General features: G+C 43.7%; 1 protein-coding gene across 1 annotated transcript in view; it reads right to left on the bottom strand.

Annotated features, from left to right (window-relative positions):
• The window catches only part of dhx33 (DEAH (Asp-Glu-Ala-His) box polypeptide 33), a 49443-nt gene that overhangs the window by 10056 nt on the left and 12764 nt on the right, over positions 1 to 26623 (bottom strand). The window contains exons 4-8 of the mRNA XM_063031558.1: positions 25740 to 25910; positions 14805 to 14990; positions 4910 to 5021; positions 3714 to 3873; positions 3460 to 3548 (exon numbers count right to left, since the gene is read on the bottom strand). Coding sequence (XP_062887628.1) covers positions 3460 to 3548; positions 3714 to 3873; positions 4910 to 5021; positions 14805 to 14990; positions 25740 to 25910 — 718 coding nt within the window. The remainder of the gene's footprint in view (positions 1 to 3459; positions 3549 to 3713; positions 3874 to 4909; positions 5022 to 14804; positions 14991 to 25739; positions 25911 to 26623) is intronic.

Raw genomic sequence — 26623 nt, 5'->3', positions numbered from 1 at the left:
GTTACAACAACGATGTAAAGGCACTTAGTGATGTGGTTTACTAACCATCAAGACTATCTGCTGTTTTTCTGGGGGACAAACTTCTTTTTTGGTCAGAACATCATTTCCAGCCATGGAAAAAGCAGAAGCTAATGACCATCCCAGACAATGCTGCTCATACACAACTACAGAAACGTCTGTCAGTCTGGGTTTCATTATCCATAGTGAAAAATGCTGGAAATCTTCAAATTAGATGGGATCGTTTTATTAGCTCTCAAAGTATGTGGCAATCCCATGAAGCAGTTAAGAGTCAATCATGCTGGTTGGTCTTAAATCTGTTACAGACCGGACAGGGTGTACTCCCAGTGCAGGGTTTCCAACCTGGGGTCCGTGGCAGGACCCTCTCCCCTAGTGGTTGATCATGAGGAATACCTCTTCTGCACCTTCTCCCTCAGATCTTCAATTCCTTCCTAAAGCACAGTGACCAGAATTGGAAGCCACAGTGTAATTGTGCCTACCAGCATTTTAGAATGACCTTCCCAAGTTCATGCTGTGTCTCATATCACTTCACTCACCAATTCTTCTCAGCATGGTCTACCACTATAAAGATCTGTACACCCACGACCCTTGGTCCCAGCACTCCCCTTACAACTGGGTCTCAACAGATTCAAAACAGTTACTTTCCCCAAGCTGTCAGGCTGACCAACACCACCATTAACCCACCCACCACCACTACACCCACATTAGTCACCACTCTCCTTGGCGTCACTTCACATACATAAGATCACTTTATGTATGGTAAACTTATGTATACAAGGCCACACTCCACAGCTACCTGTGTTTGTGTTTCATAGGATTGTTTTTATATTTATATCTATAGTTTTTCATGCTTATTGTTTTTTAGGCTGTATCAGATCCAGAGTAACAATCGGTTACACTCGTACTGAGGAATGACAATAATTTTCAATTCTTTCTGCGGAATTCATCACTGCATACTTCTCACATCAAATTTCAGGATTCTAGTTAGTATTGACTGACTGTAGAATGATGAGCCCGATGAAATTTCCCAGTCTTTTGTTCAACTTGTCGGGCTGCCAGCACCTTTGGACATCAAACAAGTTGATAAGTACTGGAGCATAACTTTTAGAACTAGAGCCAACCCACAGCCAATTACTCAACCATTTCTTTTACAATGCAGCAGCGAATTGGATCAAGTGTGAGGAATGGATAAGCTAGGGTTACTTTCACTGGAGCAGAGCAGGCCAAGGAGAGAACTGGGTGTATAAAAATATGAAGGGCCCTGGTAAGGTAAATAGGAAAAATCTTCTTTCCACAGCAGTGTTGTCAAAGACCCAGAGACAAAGATTTGTTACCGGCCAAAGGATTAGAGGGGGTGGATGAGGAAGCACATTTTTACTCAAAGCAATGAACTTGCCACCTGAAAGGACAGAGACCCTAACTACATTTATGTAGTACCCAAACGCGTGCATGAAGAGCCATGATCTGCAGGGGCACGGAGGGTGGATTTAGAATGGACAAGTACAGCTCAGCACAGGAACAGGCCCTGCAATCCAAGATGCTGTATCAAACTAATTAAACTAACCCCTTCTGTCTACACAATCCCTTCTGCCTTTCCCTCCTCATTTTAAATCTATGCCATCTAGTATTAGACATTTTATCTCCGGGAAAAAAGATACGAGCTGTCAATCTATCTATGACTCTCAATTTTATAAGCTTCTATTAGGGCTCTCCTCAGCCTTTACTGCTCCAGGAAAAACAACCCTAGTTTGAGCAATCTCCTTAAGTGACAGGCCATCTGAATTTAGGCAGCACCATGGTAAACCTCTTTGACACACTCTCCAAGGCCTCCATATCCTTCCTATAATGGAATGACCAAAGATGAGCACATACTCCAGATGTGGCCTAAGAGTTTTATAAAACTGCAACATAACTTCCTGACCAGAATTCAACGCCTTCACTAATAAAGGCCTTATGCCCATGTTACAACCCTATCAAACTGAGTCAGCACTTACAGGGAATTATATACTTGGACCCCAAAATCCCTCTGTTCATTAATGCTGTTAAGGGGTCTGCCATTAACTATGTACTTTCCCTTTACTTTTGATCTCCAAAAAATCCACACCTCACATTTGGCCATTTTCCCACCCATATCTGTACCTGACCTGTATCCCACTGCATCCTTCGGCAATCTTCTTTACCATCTACAACATGGGTTTCCTTCTGCAGTCTGCTTGTGATTGTTCCTCCTTGCATCTCCTCCAGACTGCCTCACATTATTCAATCTGAAACAATCTTCTTACTTAAAATACCATACTTAATTAACTGATTTGAATTCTGCAGGTTCCACAGTGGGTTTTCTTCCCACCTCTCTGGATTACCTGTCCAGTAACAATACGAATTCTACTGGCACACTTCACAGATTCTACTCGCTTTACATTTATAACTGTGAGGCCAAGTACAGTTCCGTGCCATATTCAAGTCTGCAGATTACATCACTGTTGCTGGCTGCACAAAGGTGGTGACAAATTGGCATATAGGAGGGAGTCTGAATGGAGTCACAACAACCCCCTCTCAATGTCAGCAAGACCAAGGAGCTGATTATTGACGCCAGGAGGAGGAAACCAGAGGTCCATGAGCCAGTCCTCATCAGAGGGTCAGAGGTGGAGAGGGTCAGTAACTTGGAGTTATCAATTCACAGCAGTTCCTCTACTTTCTTAGAAGTTTGTGCAGATTCAGCATGTTGTCTAAAAATACGATAAACTTCTATAGGTGCCTAATGGAGAGTATCCTGACTGGTTGCATCACAGGCTGCTATGGAAACACCAAAGCCCAAGAACGGAAAATCCGACTAAAAGTAACAGATTCAGGCCAGTCCACAACAGGAAAAGCCCTCTCCACCACTGAGCACATTTGCAAGGAGCAATGCCACAAGAAAGAGGAGTCCAGCACCAAGGAACCTCACCATCTGGGCCATGCTCTCTTTTCACTGCTGCCATTAGGAAGGAGGTACTTGGGTCCTACACCACCAGGTTCAGAAAGAGTCATTACCTTTCAACCATCAAGCTCCTGAACCAGAGTGGACCACTTCACTCACCTCAACACAATTATTATTTATTTATTATTACTATTTATTTGTTTTTTTTTGTATTTGCAGTCTTTTTCACATTGGATATTTGCCCATCTTTGTAATCTTTCATTCATTCTATTATGTTTCTTTGAATCCACTGTGAATGCCCACAAGAAAATGTCAGAAGTATATACATACTTCGATAACAATTTTCTTCAAACTTTGAAGTATACCCATTATTTTCTGTATATTTCTGATGTCCACTATTTTGTGTCAAACAGCAGATTTCCAGCTATGTATTTTTGAGAGTTATCAATCAGGATGTGGAAACACTTAGAACCCATTGCAGAAACATTGCCTGTCAGAGGCTGGAAAACCAGCATTCCTCTTACCTGGAGATGGTTTGGAGATAAAATCAAATGTGAGAATGTTGGGAATGCCGAGTGCCAGGAGCTGCAGCATTACACTTGACAGGTTACATCTGTGCACAGGAACACAACAGGAATGGCAGTCAGGTCACAAGCAGCATTGGCCAATGACAGAAATAAATCAGTCTAGGACAATTTAGCAAGTAAAGGCAAACTGGATCCCAATAACACACAGCAATAAAACAACAAATTCAGAGAGATTCAACACAAGAGATCACCTTTGTATCTCTGGGATGGTCATGTTGATGAATTTTTCAAATTCTTCCTCTGTGTAAAGGCGGTAGCAGATTCCCGCGTGTTGCCTTCCAGCACGCCCTGCTCGCTGCCATGCCTGGGCTTTTGATACTTGCTGCACAGCAAGAACCTCCAATCCACTCTCTAGAAAACAACATTTACTGAATTTCTCTGGCTCTATTTTACCTGCTTCCATTAGGTAGACTTATAATCACTACTCAGTCTTCACAAAGAAATCTATTATCACAGATAATGAAGATCTCAGTTATATCTCTTTGCACACTGATCTGCAAAGAAAATTGTGGAATTCTCCCCCTCTTGAAATGTTTTAACCCCTCCTTCCACAATGATCCTGAGCCTGAAACAGCAAGCACCAGACAAAATTAAGAGCATTATCATTAGCTTTGAGTACCAGGATGCAAGACAAAACTAAAGCATGCTAATGATTCTAATTACCCGACGCACTGAAGTTCTTAGCAACAGTATAAAGTGAACTTGATAAAGCCAGTGAATTAAATTGAATACAAGGACACGATGGAATGAAGGAAAGGGAACATGGGTAGATGGGTGAGTTGGAGAACAGGTTTACTGCTCCACATTAGGGATCAAGATTAGCCATGTTGCACCCTTAATGGGAGTGGGGTTTGGAGTTACTGTCTTGTGTTGTACGTTGAGCCACAAAGTGATCAGGATCAGGCTCATTAACTCAAAGTTTGTCAATTGGTAACAAAAAGAGTTTTACTGCCAAACAAAGTTATTGTTTCACATTGTATCATTGAACATACATTGTAGATGGGTGAAGGGAGCAACAATTTCTCTCTGCCAATGTGCAGGAAGAGAAATTTCCAGAGTTTCACATTAGACATGCAGGGGATTCCATGCTCCATAGGCAGGGGGCTCAGGCTTGTCATCTCATGCTGCTGCTGGGCAGAGGGTTTGAGATCTTTAATTTGCAGAGTCTATGGTCAGAGGTACTAAGGTTCACGTTATATCACAGTCTGTCCAGGGGCAGGGGGATCCAGGCTTCTCTTTCACACTGTGATATGGCACAAAGATTGATGGTTCTTCCTCCACCCTGTAAAATAGCTACAGAGCAAAGTGGAGCAGAGTGAAGGAGGAGAGTAAGCAGAGGGTGAGAATGTGGAGGCAGAGGAAATGCAGAAAATCCTGTATTACCCACCTGGAGTGTAATGCTTAGCTTTAACCATTCCTGTATCCACAACATACTTGATGCCTGGAATTGTGACAGACGTTTCTGCAATGTTTGTTGAAAGAATCACTTTGCGACAGTCCTAAAGAATAAAACACAAGAAGTCAGTTTTTGCACAAACTCCTTGCTGTCACTGTGCAACTGGTACACTGAATTATCTGGCTTTGATTCCAGTTTGGTGAAGTCATTATATTCTGCGTATTAGAACTGCCCTCATCCAGAATTTAAAGGAACATACTTAACGATATGTCTGCAAAATGACCAGAAGCAGAAATCCAAGCTAATGTTAAAACAAAGGAAATAAAATCCTTCTTGCTCCACCATTCAATAAGTTCATGGCATCATTTCCTTTCATTGACTCCATACTTCTATGAGCCCAAAAATCAATGTACCTCTTCCTTAAATGTACAAAGGCTGTTGAAAATTTAGTCAAGAAGAAAAGAAGAGCTTAGAAAAGGTTCTAGATAGAGATCTAGATAATTATAAGGCTAGCAGAGAGGAGCTTAAGAATGCAATTAAGAGAGCCAGACAGGGCCATGAGAAGGCCTTGACGAGCAGGATTAAGGAAAACCCCAAGGCATTCTACAAGTATGTGAAGAGCAAGAGGATTGGAAGTGAGAGAAGGCAAAGAGTGATTGTAGACGGGTCATATTCTGCATGGAGGTCGCTGACCAGTGGTGTGTCTCAGGGACCCCTTCTCTTCCTGATTTTTATAAATGACCTGGATGAGGAAGTGGAGGGATGGGTTAGTAAATTTGCTGATGACACAAAGGTTGGGGGTGTTGTGGATAGTGTAGAGGACTGTCAGAGGTTACAGTGGGACAGCAATAGGATGCAAAACTGAGCTGAGAAGTGGCAGATGGAGTTCAATCCAGATAAGTGTGAGGTGGTTCATTTTGGTAGGTCAAATATGATGGCAGAATATAATATTAATGGTAAGACTCTTGGCAGTGTGGAGGATCAGAGGGATCTTGGGGTCCGAGACCATAGGACACTCAAATCTGCTGCGCAAGTTGACTCTGTGGTTAAGAAGGCATACGGTGCATTGGGCTTCATAAATCGTAGGATTGAATTCAAGAGCTGAGAGGTAATGTTACAGCTGTATAAAACCCTGGTCAGAACCCACTTGAGTACTGTGCTCAGTTTTGGTCACCTCACTATAGGAAGGATGTGAAATCTAGAGAAAGGATGCAGAGGAGATTTACAAGGATGTTGCCTGGATTGGGGAGCATGCCTTATGAGAATAGGTTGAGTGAACTTGGCCTTTTCTCCTTGGAGCGATGGAGGATGAGAGGTGACCTGATAGAGGTGTATAAGATGATGAGAAGCATTGATCGTGTGGATAGTCAGAAGCTTTTTCCCCGGGTTGGAATGGCTAACACGAGAGGACACAGTTTTAAGGTGCGTGGAAGTAAGCACAGAGGAATTGTCAGGGGTAAGCAGTTGTTGTTTTTTTACACAGAGAGTGGTGAGTGCATGGAATGGGCTGCCGGCGACAGTAGGGAAGGTGGATAGAACAGGGTCTTTTAAGAGACTCCTGGATAGGTACATGGAGCTTAGAAAAATAGAGGGCTATAGGTAACCATCGGTAATTTCTAAGGTAAGGACATGTTCGGCACAGCTTTGTGGGCTGAAGGGCCTGTATTGTGCTGTAGGTTTTCTACGTTTCTAAATATTTTTGATGACTGAGTCCCTACTGCCCACGAGGGCAGAGAATGCTTGGACTTGTACACCAAGTCCCTCTGTTATTCAATACTTCCCAAGGCCCTACCAACAATGGTGTATATTGTGGCTTGGTTTATCCGTCTCTCACTTTTTGCCATCATTTAGTCCCCTGGCACCAGTCCTACAGCTTTAATAAAACAAAGACAAGTGACCATTCAGGGCAAGGAGAGGAGTGAAAATGAACTTTGTTACAGCAGGGGATAATATATGTGGCTTGGGACAAGGTGAAGGACATTATCTCAAAGGAACTTGGAATGGGAATGAAGACTGTATCCATTTGATACAGTCCATGTAAGAACCTACAAGATGTTAAGCGTACATTTACAGGTCTAAATTAATAAGCAGAATGTAAGAATCTCCTAATTGTTACCCAAGACAAGCAATTTGGCATGTGTCAAAAAAAGATCAAAGGGTGGTGTGGGAGAGGGACACTTGCCACAGACTTGGAAAGAGCGGCCCCATTAAGACAGACTTAATTTTACTCAAGCTGGAATGAGTATCCCAGCAAATATTTCCCAAATATTGATTGTCATCTCCCTAGAGTGAGGGGTTTAGATGGGGTAGAGTTTGTTAGATGCGTTCAGGAAGGTTTCTTGACACTATGCAAATAAGCCTACTATAGGAGAGGCTGTACTTGATCTGGTATTGGGAAATGAACCTGGTCAGGTGTCAGGTCTCTCAGTGGGAGAGCGTTTTGGAGATAGTGATCACAATTCTGTCTCCTTTACCACAGCATTGGAGAGGGATAGGAACAGAGAAGTTAGGGAAACATTTAATTGGAGTTATATGAGGCTATCAGGCAGGAAAATGGAAGCATAAATTGGAAACAGATGTTCTCAGGAAAACGTACGGAAGAAATGTGGCAAATGTTCAGGGGATATTTGCGTGGAGTTCTGAGTAGGTACGTTCCAATGAGACAGGGAAAGGATGGTAGGGTACAAGATCCGTGGTGCACAAAGGCTGTTGTAAATCTAGTCAAGAAGAAAAGAAGAGCTTACAAAACATTCAAAAAACTAGGTAATGATATGAATCTAGAAGATTATAAGGCTTCAGGAAGGAGTTTAAGGAGGAAATTTAGAGAGCCAGAAGGGGCCATGAGAAGGACTTGGTGGACAGGATTAAGGAAAACCCCAAGGCATTCTACAAGTACGTGAAGAGCAAGAGATTAAGACGTGAGAGAATAGGACCAATCAAGTGTGACAGTGGAAAAGTGTGTATGAAACCGGAGGAGATGGCAGAGGTACTTAATGAATACATTGCTTCAGTATTCACTACAGAAAAGGACCTTGGCGATTGTAGGGATGACTTGCAGTGGACTGAAAAGCTTGAGAATGTAAATATTAAGAAAGAGGATGTGCTGGAGCTTTTGGAAAGCATCAAATTGGATAAGTCACCGGGACCGGACAGAACGTACCCCAGGCTACTGTGGGAGTCGAGGGAGGAGATTGCTGAGCCTCTGGCAATGATCTTTGCATCATCAATGGGGACGGGAGAGGTTCCGGAGGATTGGAGGGTTGCGAATGTTGTTCCTTTATTCAAGAAAGGGAGTAGAGATATCTCAGGAAATTATAGGCCAGTGAGTCTTACTTCAGTGGTTGGTAAGTTGATGGAGAAGATCCTGAGAGGCAGGATTTATGAACATTTGGAGAGGCATAATATGATTAGGAATAGTCAGCATGGCTTTGTCAAAGGTAGGTCGTGCCTTACGAGCCTGATTGAATTTTTTGAGGATGTGACTAAGCACATTGAAGGAAGAGCAGTGGATGTAGTGTATATGGATTTTAGCAAGGCATTTGATAAGGTACCCCATGCAAGGCTTATTGAGAAAGTAAGAAGGCAAGGGATCCAAGGGGACATTGCTTTGTGGATCCAGAACTGGCTTGCCCACAGAAGGCAAAGAGTGGTTGTAGACGGGTCATATTCTGCATAGAGGCCGGTGACCAGTGGTCAGGGATCTGTTCTGGGACCCCTACTCTTTGTGATTTTTATAAATGACCTGGATGAGGAAGTGGAGAGTTAGGTTAGTAAATTTGCTGATGACTGTGACGATATCCTGAGTTATTCATTATGGACTGTGCCTTTAAGGAGAGAGCGAGAGAGAGAGGGAGAGAGAGCGCAGCTGTACAGCAGAAACAACTTATTACAGAGAGAGAGAGAGAGAGACAGAGAGAGAGAGACAGAGACAGAGAGAGACAGAGACAGAGACAGAGACAGAGAGAGAGAGAGAGAGAGAGAGAGAGAGAGAGAGAGAGAGAGGCGAAGACTGCTCATAGTTTGTTTGGAATTTCTGCAAGGACACGACCAGCTTCTGAGTTCCTACAGAGAGAAGGGAGGAGCTACTTGATGGACAGCTGATGTTCAGCACAACAGTATTTAAACCAGCAGAGTTGCTTGTTTCACAGGACATGCAGACGCACTAAGGTGTGGTGAAGTTACCACTATCCTGTTCAGGTGCCCACATGCGTGGGACTGAGGATCGATCGTGAGGGATCGTTCTGTGATTACTAGCGCGTGAAAGAGCGACCCTGTGGATTCTACCGGTGTGTCTAACCTTTGTTTGGGTTGGTAGACTATCACTTGAAGATGGTGCTCTTAAGTTGGTCAAGTCTGGTTAACTTGGAAGTTTCGGAGGGCAACGGGAAGAATCAATGGCATTGGCTTACTTGGACAACCACGTCATCTCTCTCTCTCCATCACTACTCAACTCAATACCATGAACTGAACTGATTTCATTTACCAATTATCATAAGACTGTATCCATTTACTCCCTAGGCTTGAAGAAGCTTGGTTTTTATATTTCCACACTTATATATGCATGAACTTTGCTAACCTGTTTGATTTATCTGATTTTATATTACTGTATGGCATAGTTACTAATAAAACAAGCATTAGTTATCAGCAATACCAGACTCCAAGGTGGCTTCCATTTCTGCTGGTTCTTTAACCCGTCACGGGGTACGTAACATGACACAAAAGTTGGGTGTGTTGAGGATAACGTGGAGGGTTGTCAGGGGTTACAAAGGGACATCGATAGGATGCAAAACTGGGCTGAGAAATGGCAGATGCAGTTCAACCCAGGTAAGTGTGAAGTGGTTCATCTTGGTAGGTTGAATACGATGGCAGAATATAGTATTAATGGTAAGACTCTTGGCAGTGTGGAGGATCCGAGGGATCTTGGGGTCCAAGTCCACAGGACACTCCAAGCTGCTATGCAGGTTGACTGTGTGGTTAAGAAGGCATACGGTGCATTGGCCTTCATCAATCATGGGACTGAGCTTAGGAGCCGAGTGGTAATGTTGCAGCTATATAGGACCCTGGTCAGACCCCACTTGGAGTACTATGCTCAATTCTGGTCGCCTCATTATAGGAAGGACGTGGAAACCATAGAAAGGGTGCAGAGGAAATTTACAAGGATGTTGCCTGGATTGGGGAGCATGCCTTATGAGAATAGGTTGAGTGAACTCAGCCTTTTCTCCTTGGAGCGATGGAGGATGAGAGGTGACCTGATAGAGGTGTATAAGATAATGAGAGGCATCAATCATGTGGATAGTCAGAGGCTTTTCCCCAGGGCTAAATTGGACAGCATGAGAGGGCATAGTTTTAAGGTGGTTGGAAGTAGGTATAGAGGAGATGTCAGGGGAGTATTTTTACGCAGAGAGTGGTGAGTGCGTGGAATGGGCTGCCTGCGGTGGTGGTGGAGGCGGAAACAATAGGGTCTTTTAAGAGACTCCTGGATGGCTACATGGAGCTTAGAAAAATAGAGGGCTATGGGTAAAGCCTATGAAGTTCTAAGGTAGGGACATGTTTGGCACAGCTTTGTGGGCCTAAGGGCCTGTATTGTGCTGTAGGTTTTCTATGTTTCTGAAGTGGGTATCTTGTAGATAACTCAAACCGATGGAAAAGACCGGAAGGTGAGGTGTAGCGTGTTGAAGAAGTTGAGCAGGTTAAACCGCAGCAATTTAAAGGTAAAGAACCAGGTAACAGTGCATGACAACAACATCTACAGGGATTAGTAGTGTGGCAGGACATGGGAACAAATTAAAGTTGCAAATACAAGTTCATTTTTCAAGGAATGGAGATGGAAAGCAAGAGACTGTGGCAACCCATTTTCTAGCGCCCACAAACCGGCTCACGAAACAGCGCGCGCAGGCAGAGGGCCGGCCCCAAAGAGGGCACCAGGCCATCTTCACCAGTGGGGGAAAATCCCGCGCGCGGAAAGGGTCTGGGAATATGCATTCCCCACAGCAGTCCCGCCCCAGGGAGGGCGGGAACGGGAAGGCTTTAAAGCAGGCCGCGAAGTTTGAATAAATCTTTTTATCGCAACTCCAACTCACCGACTGCGTGTCGTTATTCTAGCGCTGTGTGTAGTACACCGCTACATTTGGTGACCCCGACGGCCCAAACGATATTTGGGCCAGAGATGACCGACGCCGCATCTGTTCGTGCAGTTTCATTACAACTGCCAAGCTTTTGGCCGCTGAGACCCTGTCTGTGGTTTGAACAAGCAGAAGCACAATTCCACATTCGGCAGATAACCTCGGAGTCCACTTGCTACTACTACGTGCTGAGCTCTCTCAACCAAGAGACTGCTGCACAAGTTGAGGAGTTTATACAGTCACCCCGGAGAACGGCAAATACACAGCATTCAAAGACTGGTGAAGGAGGAGTTCAAGAAGATGGAAGAATTGGGTATCATATGACGGTCCGACAGCCCATGGGCCTCCCCCCTGCACACGGTGCCTAAGGCAACGGGGGGCTGGACACCATGTGGTGACTACCGCAGACTGAACGAGGCTACAACACCAGACCGCTACCCTGTGCCGCACATACAAGACTTCGCAGCAAACCTACACGGCGCAAGGATCTTTTCCAAGATAGACCTCGTCCGGGGATACCATCAAATCCCGGTGCATCTGGACGACATCCCCAAAACAGCACTCATCACCCCGTTTGGACTTTTCGAATTCCTCCTAATGCCGTTCGGTCTAAAGAATGCCGCACAGACGTTCCAGCGGCTAATGGACGCGATGGGACGCGACCTGGACTTTGCATTCATCTATTTAGACGACATCCTCATAGCAAGCAGTAGTCGTCAAGAGCATCTGTCCCACCTCCGCCAGCTCTACTCCCGCCTGAGTGCATTCGGCCTTACAATCAATCCAGCCAAATGCCAGTTCGGACTCGACACCATCGACTTCCTGGGCCACAGGATTATTAAAGACGGGGCAACCCCTCTGCCCGCCAAGGTAGACACGGTCCGCTGCTTCCCCCGACCCAACACAATCAAAGGCCTGCAGGAATTCGTGGGTATGGTGAATTTCTACCACCGTTTCCTCCTCTCAGCAGCCCAAACCATGCGCCCCCTGTTCACCCTGATGTCGGGTAAGGGCAAGGACATTACCTGGGACGAAGAGGCCGCAACCGCTTTCGTTAAAACCAAAGAAGCCTTGGCAAACGCCACCATGATAGTGCACCCCAGAACGGACGTTCCTACTGCCCTCACGGTGGACGCATCCAACACAGCAGTCGGTGGAGTGCTGGAACAACTCATCGAGGGTCGCTGGCAACCCCTGCCGTTCTTCAGCAAACACCTACGACCACCCGAACTCAAATACAGTGCTTTCGACCGGGAGCTATTGGCACTATACCTGGCAATCCGACATTTCAGGTACTTGTTAGAAGGTAGGCCCTTCACCGCATTCACAGACCACAAACCGCTTACCTTTGAGATCACGAAGGTGTCCGACCCCTGGTCGTCCCGCCAGCAGCGACATCTGTCCTACATCTCCGAGTACACGACGGACATCCGGCATGTCTCAGGAAAGGACAACATCGTGGCGGACACACTATCCAGACCTACCATACAGGCCCTGTCCCAGGGGGTGGACGATGCAGCGCTGGCAGAGGCACAGCAGGAAGATGCTGAGATCCCTAGTCACAGAACTGTGGTCTCCGGTTTGCAGCTCCAAGACCTCCCCGTAGGCCCAGGTGAGAGGACCCTACTATGTGACGCAGCTACCGGCCAACCCCGCCCCGTCGTCCCAGCCGCCTGGCGCCGGCGGGTTTTCGAATCCATTCACAACTTAGCGCACCCCTCCATCAGGACAACCGTCTGGCTGGTTGCCAACAGGTTCGTGTGGCATGGACTTCGTAAACAGGTCAGTGAATGGGCCGAAATGTGCATGCAGTGCCAAACGGCCAAGGTGCAGCGGCACACCAAGGCTCCGCCGCAGCAGTTCGAACCCACCCGCCGGAGGTTCGACCACATCCATGTGGATATCGTGGGGCCCCTGCCAGTGTCGCGAGGAGCGCGGTACCTCCTAACTACGATAGACCGGTTCACCAGATGGCCAGAGGCAGTCCCGCTCACCGACACCACCTCCGAATCCTGTGCCCGAGCACTGATCGCAACCTGGGTAGCCTGCTTCAGGGTACCGGCCCACATTACCTCCGACAGGGGCGCCCAGTTCACCTCCAGCCTGTGGTCAGCTATGGCCAGCCTTTTAGGATCGCAGCTACACCACACAACTGCCTACCACCCACAGTCGAACGGACTAGTGGAGCGTTTCCACCATCACCTGAAGTCGGCTCTCATGGCCCGCCTGGAAGGGCCTAACTGGGTGGACGAGCTTCCCTGGGTCCTGCTCGGAATCCGCAAGGCGCCCAAAGAGGATCTGCACACCTTGTCGGCCGAGTTGGTATACGGTGCACCCCTGGTCGTCCCAGGAGAGTTCATACCAGCCCCAAGGGGGCAAGAGGAAGAACCCACAGCAGTCCTGGACAGACTACGGGAGAGGCTCGGTAACCTGGCCCCCAGACCCACTTCACAGCATGGACAGAGCCCGACTTGGGTACCCAAAGACCTGCAGAACTGTAAGTTTCTTTTTGTACAACGGGGCGGACACCGGGCACCACTACAGCGGCCCTACGAGGGGCCGTTTAAGGTGATCAGGAACAACGGGTCCACGTTCGTGCTGGACATTGGGGGGAGAGAGGAGGTTTTCACGGTGGACCAACTCAAACCAGCCCATGTAGACTTGGCGCAGCCGGTCCAGGCTCAGGCACCGCGGCACAGGGGCAGACCTCCCAAACAGAGGCCGATCCAGACTGTGGACATTGGGGGAGGTATCGCCGGTTCTGGGGGAAGGGGTTATGTGGTGACCCATTTTCTAGCACCCACGAACCGGCTCACGAAACAGCGCGCACAGGCAGAGGGCCGGCCCCAAAAAGGGCGCCAGGCCATTTTCACCAGCAGGAGGAAAGTCCCGCACGCAGAAAGGGTCTGGGAATATGCATTCCCCACAGCAGTCCCACCCCAGGGAGAGCGGGAACGGGAAGGCTTTAAAGCAGGCCGCGAAGTTTGTATAAATCTCTTTATCGCAACTCCAACTCACCGACTCCGTGTGGTTATTCTAGTGCTGTGTGTAGCACATCGCTACAAGACTACAGATCAGTTATGGAAAATATGTGTAGTAAGTGATGCTGAGCCTAAACCTACAGTGATTCACTCTCTTAAAAACACTTGAACAAGAAAGCTGGCATCCAAGTTGAAATCTGAACATGCATGTTTTTGACTGAAAATTCCTACTATTTATAACAATACTTAATGCATAAACAGGAAAATGCAAACACAAGGACTACAAGAACATTTCACCTGAACAAACAGAACACAAAAAGTAGCTGCAGTACCAACAAGAAAATCACAAGTTTCTCTCGAAACTAGCATCTTCTTGTATCCGAAATCCAAGAATCTACAACCTTCTCTTAATCAATAAGACTGCAAGTTTAAAGAACTAGAGGCATGCTGATGTTTATTTATTTATTAGAGATGTAGCGTGGAAAAGGCCCTTTGAGCCAGGACCAATTAACCGACCTGGTTTGTCTTTGGAGTGTGGAAGGAAACAGGAGAATTGAATTCCAAACTCTGGAATGCCCCGAGTTGTAAGAGCATCGTACTAACCACTACGCTACTGTGGTGCCCACTGAAATCACCCTACATACCAATGCCAAAGGAAAATGGCTAAATTACATTCTGCTATGCGTCAAATGCCAATAAACACAGACTAATATACCCAACATGTATTCTTTGACAAAATGCTAATTTAAAACACACAATTATCAGATTTTTTTAAAAAATTACCTTCTTTCCTGGTTGAAAAACTCGAAGCTGCTGCAAGTGAGGGAGTGATGCGTAGAGGGGAAATACTGACATCTGGCAGGAGCCCTGTGGAAGGTTCTTCGCAATTTGCTTGCATGTCTTGCTCATTGCTTCAATCTCCTCCTGACCAGTCAGAAATACTAGAACATTGTCAGAGGGTTGTGCTTCCTGTTGGTAGAACAACAATCACCATTTATTCAGTGGAAAATGTCTCAGATGCCTTCTTTGGGGGTCCATTCCTTCTCCATACTACATTTCATTCAATTTTCTGTGGAAAGGACAAGCTATTTGGATACCTGCATTATAAAACCTGAAAAGGTGCTCATGTAACTTTCTTGACAGAGAAAATTCAGTGAGTAATGGTTCAACAGCTGGAAAATAAACAGGAGCAGACACTTTGATTCCTACATGATGTAAAAGATGGTGGCTGAACTTGTACAGTGAATCCCCTTCTGTTCTCAATGCCTTTCCTTTCTCCTGCCCAAAAATTTATCAATTTCAAACTTGATAAATTTAACAAATGAGCATCTACATTCCTTCGGGACATAGAATTCCAAAGACAAACATTCCTTCTAAGTGAAGACATTTCTCCCCAAGTCATGAACTGCCAAACCTCTGAGGTAGCCTGAGGTAATGAGATATTCTCATATTAATCAGAGAATGTTGTACGTGTCATTGGAATCTGAGCTGTGTATATTTCAATGTAAGAGATATTGTAGGAAAGGCGAGTGAGCTCAGGGCATGGATCAACACCTGGAATATTGTGATATTGTGGTCATTAGTGAGACTTGGTTGCAGGAGGGGCAGGACTGGCAGTTCAATATTCCAGGGTTCCGTTGTTTTAGAAGCGACAGAATGGGAGGGATTAGAGGAGGACTCTGCGACTCCCCAGTCCATTCCTGGCGCTTATCTTTGCAAGCGGAACAAGCGCTATATCTGCCCCTACATCTCCTCCTCCTCTACCATTCAGGGATGCAAATAGTCCTTCCAGGTAAGGGAGCACTTCACCTGTGAGTCTGTTCAGGTCATTTGCTGTGTCCGGTGCTCCTGTTGGTGAGACCCAACGTAGTTTGGGAGACCACTTTGCTGAGTACCGATGCCCCATCCACCAGAAGCAGGATCTCCCAGTGGCCACCCATTTTAATTCCACTTCCCATTTCGGTTCTCATATGTCAATTCATGGCCTCCTCTACTGCTACGATAAGGCCGCACTCAGTTTGGAGGAACAACACCTTACATTCCATCTGGGTAGCCTCCAACCTGATGGCATGAAGATCGATTTCCTCAAGCTTCTGGTAATACCCCACCCCACAACCTCCTTCACCATTCCCCATCCCCTTTTCCCTCTCTCACCTTATCGCCTTGCCTGCCCATCACATCCCTCTGCTGCTCCTCCCCCTTTTCCTTCTTCCTTGGCCTTCTGTCCTCTCCTATCAGATTCCCCCTTCTCCAGCCCTGTCCCTCTTTCACCAATCAACTTCCCAACTCTTTACTCCATCTCTCCCCCTCCTGGTTTCACCTATCACCCTTGTGTTTCTCTCTCCCCTCCCCCCAACTTTTAAATCTACTTCCCATCTTTATTTCCACCTGCCCTGCTGAAGATGCTGCCTGGCCTGTTGAGTTCCTCAGCACTTTGATTTCTAGCATCTGCAGATCTTCTCTTGTTTGGAAGGGTCAAAATTGGTCCTCGGAAGGTCAGAATGGTAACCTATGCGTGGAGCCATGAGGAAAGGAAGGTATCTTAAATGCACTCCTTTTTTTGCATTCGCATTTACTCAGATACAGAGTCTATAGAAGGCAAAATGGCATCAACTTCATGGACTCAATACAGAATACAGAGGATCAACTAGGGTTGATCATTCCCCAGGGCCTGACAAGGTGTTCCCTCAGACCCTGTGGCAAGGGTAGAAATCATCCTCAGCGGCAGCTGAAGAGCTGGAGGATTGGAGGAACGCCCGAAGCTGTTCCGCTGTTTAAGAAAGGCTCTTAAAAACAGGACAGTATAAGCCGGAGAGCCTGACATCAGTAGTGGGAAAGTTATTGGAAGGTATTCTAAGGGACCAGATATATGAATATTTGGATAGACACGGACTGATTAGGGATAGTCAGCATGGTTTTGCGTGTGGTAGGTCATGTCTAACCAATCTTACAGACTTTTTCGAGGAGGTTACCAGACAAATTGATGAAGACAAGGCAGTGGAAGTTCTTTACATGAACTTTTGAAAGGTAAGGTCCTCATCTGGGACATTGGTCAAGAAGGTTCGGTCACTCTGCATTCAAAATGAGGTAGAAAACTGGATTAGATATTGGCTTTGTGGCAGATGCCAAAGAGTGGTAGTAGATGGCTATCTATCTGACCGGAGGCCAGTGACTAGTGGAGTGCAGGGATCGGTGCTGGATCCATTTTCATCTATACGCAGAGGGATCTGGACCTGCTGGAAAAACGGCAGATGGAATTTAATGCAGACAAGTGTCACGTGTTGCACTTTGGGAACACCAACCAGGGTAGGTCTTACACAGTGAAGGCACCACAGGCTGATAGGGTTGTAAAGAGAGCTTTTGATACAGTGGCCTTCATAAATCAAAGTATTGAGTACAGGGAAATGGGATGCATGTTGGAGTTGTACAAGACATTGGTGAGATCTAATTTGGAGTATTGTGTGCAGTTTTTAGTCAGCTACTAGCAGGTTGAAAGAGGACAGGGAAAACTTATAAGGATGTTACCAGGTTTGGAGGACCTGAATTATAAGGAAAGACTGAATGGGTTAGGACTTTATTCTTTGGAACGAGGAAGATTGGGAGAGATTTGATAGAGGTATACAAAATTATGAGGGTTATAGATAGGGTAAATGCAAGCAGGATTTTTTGCATTGAGGATGGGTGGGACTACAACTAAAAGCCATGGGTTAAGGGTGAAAGGTGAAAAGTTTAAGGGGAACATGAGGGGAAACTTCTTCACTCAGAGTCATGAGAGTGTGGAATGAGCTGCCAGCACAAATGGTGGATGCAAGCTCGATTTCAATGTTTAAGAGAAGTCTGGATAGGTATATGAATGGTAGGGGTATGGAGGGTTATGGTCCCAGTGCAGGTCGTTGGGTGTCGGCAGTTTAAACTTCAGCATTGACTAGATAGGCCAAAGGGCCTTGTTTCTGTGCTGTACTTTTCTGTGGTTGTAATCAAAAACAACTCTGCTTCCCTCAACTTGTTTCAAACTCTCAGAAATTTAACGAACTTTCTTTGCAACATTTTTATCCAAATTGATTGTTCTGTATAGAAGTATATCAAAACTACTTCAGATGGAACAGGTAACTGCAGCAGGGGATCCTTCAATAAAGTAACAGTGATTGATGAAAAAAATGAGTGTATGGGTATTGGGTAAAACACTTGTGAATTGAAGATTGATTAATGAAAAGAAAGCAGAGCAAGATGGGTGACAATGATCTGTGGGCGCAGCAGCAATCAGTGGTGGTCCCTGAGATGTTAACAATCTTCATCAATGAGAAGATTGGTTAATTTCTCCAGGTTAGCTGATACAAAGTTGGTTAGCACTGTCGGTCAGGCTAAGTAAATGTAAATGAAAAATATTGTCATATGTCAAATTTCATACTTCAATGCTTGCTGGGGTTACTAAACCAAGACCATAAGACATAGGAGCAGTATCAGGCCATTCAGCCCATCGAGTTTGCTCCACCATTCCATCATGGCTGATTTATTATCCCCCTCAATCCCATTCTCCTGCCATCTCCCCGTAATCTTTGACAACCTGACTAATCAAGAACATATCAACTTCCACTTTAAATACAACCAATAACTTGGTCTCCACGTTTGTTTGTGGCAATGAATTGCATAGATTCACTACCTTCAGGCTAAATAAGTTCCTCTTCATCTCTGTTCTAAATGGATGTAGCAGTATTTTGAGCTGTGCCATACGGACCTAGAGTCACTCAAGTATCCTCTTACGTCCATTCTATCTAGGCCTGTCAGTATTCGATTGGTTTCAATGAGATTCTCCACCCCCCACCCCCGAGTCCAGGAAGTACAGGCCCAGAGCCATCAAATGCACCTCATACAATAACTCTTTTTCCCTAGAATTATTCTTGTGGACCTCCTTTAGACTTTCTTCAATATCAGCACATCCTTTCTTAGACAGGCACCTAAAACTGCTCACAATACTCCAAGTGCAGTCTGACCAATGTCTAATAAAGCCTCAGCATTACATCCTTGTTCACATTGTAGTCCTCTCAAAATCAATGCCTTACATGTGCCTTTCTGACCAGCATTTCATCTTGCAAATTAACTTTTTGAAAACCCTACATAAGGACTCCCAAGTCCCTTTGCAGCTCTGCTTTTTGAATGTTCTTCCCTTTTAGAAAATAGTCTACGCCTTTAATCCTTCTACCAAAGTGCATGACCATACACTTCCCTACACTATATTCCATCAGCCACTTCTGTGCTCATTCTCCCAATGTGTCTGCCCTTTTGCAAACTCCCTGATCCCTCAACACTACCTGACTCTCCATCTATCTTTGTATCATCCATAAACTTTGCCCAAAAGCCATCAATTCCATCATGCAAGTCACTGATATATAACGTTAAACAAAAGCTGTCCCAGCACTGGCCCATTGGAACACTACTAGTCACTGGCAGCTACTCTTTGCCTCTTGCTGATCAGCCACTGCTTTATCCATGCTCTGGGGTATCAGGGAGGGGTAGCACCTCTGGTGGGGGAACACGTCGCGTCCTTTTCAGGGCGGTTAGTCCACCTTTGGTCCCCACTCACTCAGCTCTCACCTGTGGCTCCCCGTAGCTGTTTGCATGCGACAGCGGCCACACCCCGGGCAACGGCTTCGACAAGCCGGCTAAACCAGGTGAGGGTAGCCGACGGGTCTCAAACCCTCGGTGAGATAGAGAGTTGTCTATCCCAGCATGTGAAGACAGACTCCGGCGGATTGAGCGGACGAGACCAATGGAAGGTCCAACGGTCAAGAAGGCGGTCTCTGCAAGCGTCATGGAACGCGTAAAGCAGGACAAGACACAGAAGATGTCCTGGTCATCCACTGCGCCTAGTCCCATCTCCAGCCGTCTCGACTCTGTCTTGCCACTGGATCCAGATGGGAATTGGGAAGAGAGAGTGAGGCTGATGCTGCTCAACTCTCCCTCACTTAAATCCAAATCACGCGCTGGTCTCGACACCATCATTATGGTGTCGAGGTCCTCATCAACGCCAACGATGGACGAACAACACATCCATGCTAGAATCTTTCCCGAATCTACCTTTTCTTATCTTATTAAGCCGCCTCATGTGTGTCACCTTGACAAAAGCTTTCTGAAAATGCAAGCAAACAACATCTACTGACGCAAACACGAGGAATTCTGCAGATGCTGGAAATTCAAACAACACACATCAAAGTTGCTGGTGAACGCAGCAGGCCAGGCAGCATCTCTAGGAAGTGGTACAGTCGACGTTTCGGGCCGAGACCCTTCGTCAGGACTAACTGAAAGAAGAGCTAGAAAGAGTTTTGAAAGTGGGAGGGGGAGGGGGAGATCCAAAATGATAGGAGAAGACAGGAGGGGGAGAGATGGAGCCAAGAGCTGGACAGTTGATTGGCAAAAGGGATATGAGAGGATCATGAGACAGGAGGCCCAGGGACCTCCTTTATCCACTGACTCTCCTTTATCTATCCTCCCTGTTATTTTCTCAAAGAATTCCAACAGATTTGTAAGCCAAGATTTCTCCTTAAAGAAACCATGCTGAACCATTCGTAAATTGGTGTAGCATCAGGGGACGTGGACAAATTAGGTGTGGGGCAGATGGAATATAATTGGAGATTATCTTTTCAGATAAACACAAGAGAAAAGCAGAGACTCTGTTAAATGGTGAGAGATTAGATAATGTTAATGCTCAAAAGGATCTGAACATACATTAGTCACAGACAGCAAAAATACCGGTGGCAGTAAGCAATTAACAGGGAAGTGTTTGTCAGCTTTTATTTCAAAAGGGTTTGATTACAGGTGGATGAATGGGACTTTAATAAAAATATAGCATACGACTATTCAAGAAGGGCAATAGAGAGCCTGTGAGTCCAACTTCAGAGACAGGGAAGTTATCGGAAAAGGATTCAGGGGAGGTCAGCAGAACGTTGCCTGGATTGAACCATTTTGGTTACAAGGAGGGACTGTTTAGGCTGGGTTTGAAGGGAGAGGCCGAGGGGTGACCTAATGGGGGTATTTCCTGTGACTGTGTGGGATTCGTCCGGGTGCTTCAGTTTCTCCTACGTCCTAAAAACATGCAGGTTAATAAGTTAATTAGTCACATGGGTGTATTTGGGTGGTGCCGGAAGGACCCGTTACTGAGCTGTACCCCAAAATAAATAAGTATTTTGAGGAGCAGTATTCATCAACAATAGTATGGCCCTCTTAGGGAAAGATCTGCGTTAACAGATTTGATTTAATGTTTGGATGAGGTACCAAAAAGAACTGATGTGGGCATTGCAGTCTGCATGGATTTCAGTAAAACCTTTGACTTGATTAATAAAGGAAGCATGATTAGTAAGTGCAGTTGACATGAAAATTGATGGCATTGATAGTGCAGACATTCTTAACCTAGGGAATGATGACGATCAGGTGTTAAAATAGGTAGAGTGATGATAGATAAAGTGTACTCCTGACAACAAGGCAATATACTTTGGAAGGACTAATGGTTGGATATACACATGAACGGTAGGATTGCAGGGTTTATTGAGGTACAGTAGGACCTCAGTGTACATGTCCAAGTATTCCTGTGATAGAGTAAAGGGATAGGTAAATATGGGTATAGACTCAGAACAATGATTAGCTAATGATCAATTACCTTATGAGTACCTTACGATATTGTCCCTGGGCAAGTCAGAAAAGAAACCCTACCCAGCAACAGGTGACGTACAAGACATTGTTCTCTGAAAGTGCTAGACAAAGGTTCAAATAAGGAATTATCAGGTCTGTACATGTCCAAGTATTCCTGAAGGTGGCATCTCGGGTAGATAAGATAGTAAAGGCAGCATAGAGGATACTTAACCTTCGTCAGCCAAGGTCCAGAAATACAAGAGCAGGGACATGATGGTACAGCTTTATATAACATTATGTATATACTCTAGTTGCAATACTTTATGAAGGATGTTGGATGCATCAAAGAGTCGCCAGCATATTGTTGGAGAGGATTTCAATCATGAGAACAGACTAGATAGGTGTGATTTCTTTGGAATGGTGGAAGCTGAGGTGGACCTTTTAGAGGGGACAGATAATTTAATTTATTCACAGAAACCTTGCCCCATGGTAGAGGTACCTAAAACTAGAGAGAGGTTTATGGTAATGGGTAAGAAATTTGAAACAGATTTGAGAAAGATTTTTAAAAATTACCCAGGGGGTAAAACACACTCCCTGAATGGGTGATGGAGGCAGGAACTCCACAAAAGTTTCGAAGTATCCAAGGTCAACACTTGGCTATGGATCAAGTGGTGGTAAACGGGAATATAGATGGGTAGTTGGTGGTCAGTATGTACATGGTCTGCCAATGATTCTGTGCTGGAAGTCTCCATGAAATAACAAGTCACCTGGCTGTCCTTGCCCGCACCGTCATTCATCAAATCATGGCCAAAATCTAAAAAAAATCTTTTTATGAAGCTTCTATTTCTTCAATTCTTAAGAAAGATAAAGACCCAACTGACTGCGCTTCATATAGACCTATTTCACTATTAAATGTGGAAACTAAAATTCTTTCAAAAATAATGGCTAATCGACTGGAGAATATTCTAGCTAAAATTATTTCTCAGGACCTAACAGGTTTTATAAAAGGTCGTTATTCCTTCTCTAATACTCGGAGACTGTTAAATGTTATACACACATCCCTTTCTAAGACTCCCCAATGTGTTGTTTCTCTTGATGCTGAAAAGGCATTTGATAGAGTTGAATGGAAATACTTATTTAACGTTTTAGAGAAATTCAACATTGGAACTAATTTTAGTAAATGGATTAGAATGATATATAAAAGCCCTATTACCACTGTTAATACTAATAATTGCAGATCTCCTTTTTTTCGACTTTCGTGGGGTACGGGACAAGGATGTCCGTTAAGTCCCCGTTATCTAATTTGATGTTGGAACCTTTGGCTATTGCACTTCGGGAAGCTAAAGATTTCAAGGAATTTCCATAAATGGGACTATTCATAAGATCTCCCTTTATGCTGATGATCTCTTAGTTATGTTTCGAATCCTGAAGAATCCATTCCTAGTTTATTGAAATTATTAAACGAATTTGGAAAGTTTTCGGGATATAAATTAAATCTCAATAAAAATGAATTATTTCCTCTAAATGATTCTGCTTCTATATATGATGACATTCCTTATAAAGTTACGGACTCTTTCAAATATTTAGGTATTACCATCACTAAAAATTATGGAGACCTTTATAGAGCTAATTTGGTTTCCTTAGTGGATTTTATGAAGCAAAATTTTGTAGATGGAATCCACTTACACTTTCGTTAGCTGGCCGAATTCATGCAGTTAAAATGATGATTTTACTAAAATTTTTATATGTATTTCAAAGTATTCCTATTTTTTTAACTAAGAAGTTTTTTGATCAGGTTGATTCTATTATTTCATCTCTTGTTTGGAATAATAAAAGACCAAGAATTGGAAAATATCATTTACAAAAATCAAAAAAGGATGGAGGTCTTGCTAATTTAATAATGTATTATTGGGCGGTTAATATACGTTATGAGTGTTCGTGGTTATATTGGACTGATAAAAATGAATGACCACCTTGGGTTGATTTGGAATTGAAAGCCGTGAAACAATCTTAGTTAACTTTGTTATTAGGAGCCTCTTTACCTGTACAACTAGCCAAAATTTCTATGCTAAATTTATATCCTATGATTAAGCAGTCATTACCAATTTGGTAACAGTTTCGTAATTTTTTTAATCTTAAAAAAAATTAACCTTCTTAGTTTAATTTAATGAAACTATTTGTTTAAACCTTCACTTAGTGATCCTACCTTTTTTCTTTGGAGGAATAAAGGAGTTCATTCCTTCATGGATTTGTTTCAAGAAGGTCGATTGATCTCTTTTGAGAAATTAGTAACTAAATATTCTCTCTCACACTCACATTTCTTGCAATATTTTCAGGTCAGACATTTCTTACAAGAATATTTAAGTAATTTTCCATATATACAAGATTCTGACCTGTTAGATTATTATTTTAAAAATGAATCCTTTGGTGAAAGGTTTTATTGGGAAAATTTATAATTTACTATTACAACAGTATAATTAACCTTTAATTAAGATTAAGCAAGATTGGAAAAGAGCTTAACATGACCTTGATAACAGAAGATTGGTTGCGAATTTTGAAGTTGGTTAACTCTTCTTCGACTTGTGCCAGTCACTCTCTAATCCAGGGAGCAGGAAGCGCAGAATCAAATATCGCTGTGATGATTGTACGTTCTAGTATCAATTGTTTGGCGACAATAAAGTATAAAGTATAATTCAATTTAAAATTGTACATCATTACTATTTGACAAAGGAGAGACTGTCTAAAATATTTCCTAATGTTGATAGTCAGTGTGATAGATGTAAAACTGAGATGGCTACATTGACACGTATGTTTTGGTCGTGTTCTGTATTGGAACAGTTTTGGAAATTATTTTCTCTATAATTTCTAAAGCTTTAAAAATTAATTTACAACCTAATAAATTGACAGTTTTGTTCGGTATAATTCCTCAATATATTCACGGTATTTCTATATCAGACCAACATGTAAGTGCATTTGTCACATTATTGGCCAGAAGGGCTATTTTATTAAAATGGAAAGATGCCTCTGCTCCCACTTTGATACAATGGTTCTCTCAGGTGATGTTATGTCTTAGTTTGGAGAAAATTAGAAGTCGAACTTCTGATCCTTGATTTGACTTTGAGAAATGGTGGGGTTCTTTTGCCCGCTACTATCATTTGATTTGAGTTAATTAACATGGCCCCCTTCTGATTCTTGTGTAATTGGATTTGATTGGCGGATTGATGTTTTTCCTTTTATGGAAGCTTGTATGGTGTATAGCTCCAGGGTTATGCTCCCAATGGGTTTTTTTTCTCCTTTTTTTTCCCGGTTAGTAGGGGTTCTTTTTTTTTGTTTTAGTTAGTAGGGGTTCTTTTTTCCTTCTTTCTTTTTTCCAAAAAAAAAGTAGTTTTAACATTTTGTTTTTTCTTATTATTATTGGTATATTGTTTAGCTTGGTTAATCAGTTATTTGATAGGTTAACTCTTATTGTACATATTGATATGTTGATTTGACTACTTTAATGTATTTTTTGATTTTCAATAATAATTAATAAAATGATTTAAAAATGAAATCAAAATCTATATCACAGTCAATTACCAGCATTAACACCTGCTTCCCTCAATATTCAGAAATTAATCAATCTGCTTTGAATGAAGGCAACAATTCGGTCTTCACAACCTTCCTGGGTGAAGAATTCTGAAGTTCCAATACTCCGCAAGTGTGGGGGAAAAAATCTCATCTATTCTAAACAGCCTACGTTTTATTTTAAAACCTGGCCTCACCTGCAAACTTTAAATACTCAGTTATTGGTCTACAAGTGACCTGACTCCAGTTTCCATTATTCCATTAGAAACAACTTTGATCAAAACTTCTACCTAATGGATTCCATGGGCTTTTACTTTTCTAATCAATGGGGGACTAAAATCCAGGTACACAACATCACCCTCACACACTACCCTAGTTATCTCTATGAAATATTCTATTTAACACAGTCAACACACCTGCAGAAATGAATACCAGAAGAACTATTTCGACCCAAAATTCAGTTGAATTAGAAATAATAACAAATCACACGGCCATTATGAAATAAAGAGCAAATACTGCATATCCACTCACCTGGTGGATCTGAAAAATTGACACCAGCGAGGCATGGAGGTAGTCGGTCTGAGTTTCCTTTGTGTAAAAGATCTGAATGGAATGTTGTCTCCCTTCGAGATACAAAACTGGAGCTTGGTTGAAGTACTGTGAAAACAGATCTACGTCCATCGTGGCAGACATGATAATTACCTTGTAATAAAGAAAGACTCACTTACAGACTTCTTAGTGGCAGAAAGGGCAAATAAAACTACATAGCACCCCAAGGTTTAGGAAAAGAGACGTAAAATACAAAAACACAAATAAAGCTGTATTGAACACATAAAAGCTTATTGTGGCCCAAGAAGTGTACCCAGTTCAGCATAACACACTTTAGGAATGCAATAATATTTTCAGAAGCTACAGAAAGACTGCAGGGATAATTCAAGAGATGAAGGTTTCTAATTACACTCACAGACTGGAATTGTTCTCCTTCCAGCAAAGGAGATGATGCGATATACAACAAATTAAATCATTTAAATAAAAAAGATTATTTCCAAATGGCAGAAGCATCAATCCCCAGAGGTTATGCATGTTAGGTGATTTGGATCTGGAATGTAGATAGTTGATGCAGATTAGACAATAGCTTTCAAAATGGGACTTAAATAACTAGTTGCAGGAAAATATGTGTAGTAATATCGGTAAAGTACAGGGACTAGGATAATTTAAGTACGCTTCAAAAGTATGGCAGACTTTAAAAGAAAATGGACCCATTACGTTCAGTACTATCCTAGTATTCCATGATACCTCAACAGTGGGGTGGGGGGGGGAAGAGAAAGGAGGGAGGGAGGGAGAGAGGGAGAGAAAGGAGGAGGATTAGGACAGTGGAAAATGAGGACATGCTTCAGTTTTTTCCAGAGGCTTTC

This window comes from Mobula hypostoma, chromosome 23, assembly GCF_963921235.1.
Source record: "Mobula hypostoma chromosome 23, sMobHyp1.1, whole genome shotgun sequence".
Lineage (NCBI taxonomy): Eukaryota > Metazoa > Chordata > Chondrichthyes > Myliobatiformes > Myliobatidae > Mobula > Mobula hypostoma.
Note: the sequence above shows the minus strand (reverse complement) of the source record. Positions and strands in the feature narration are given on the sequence as shown.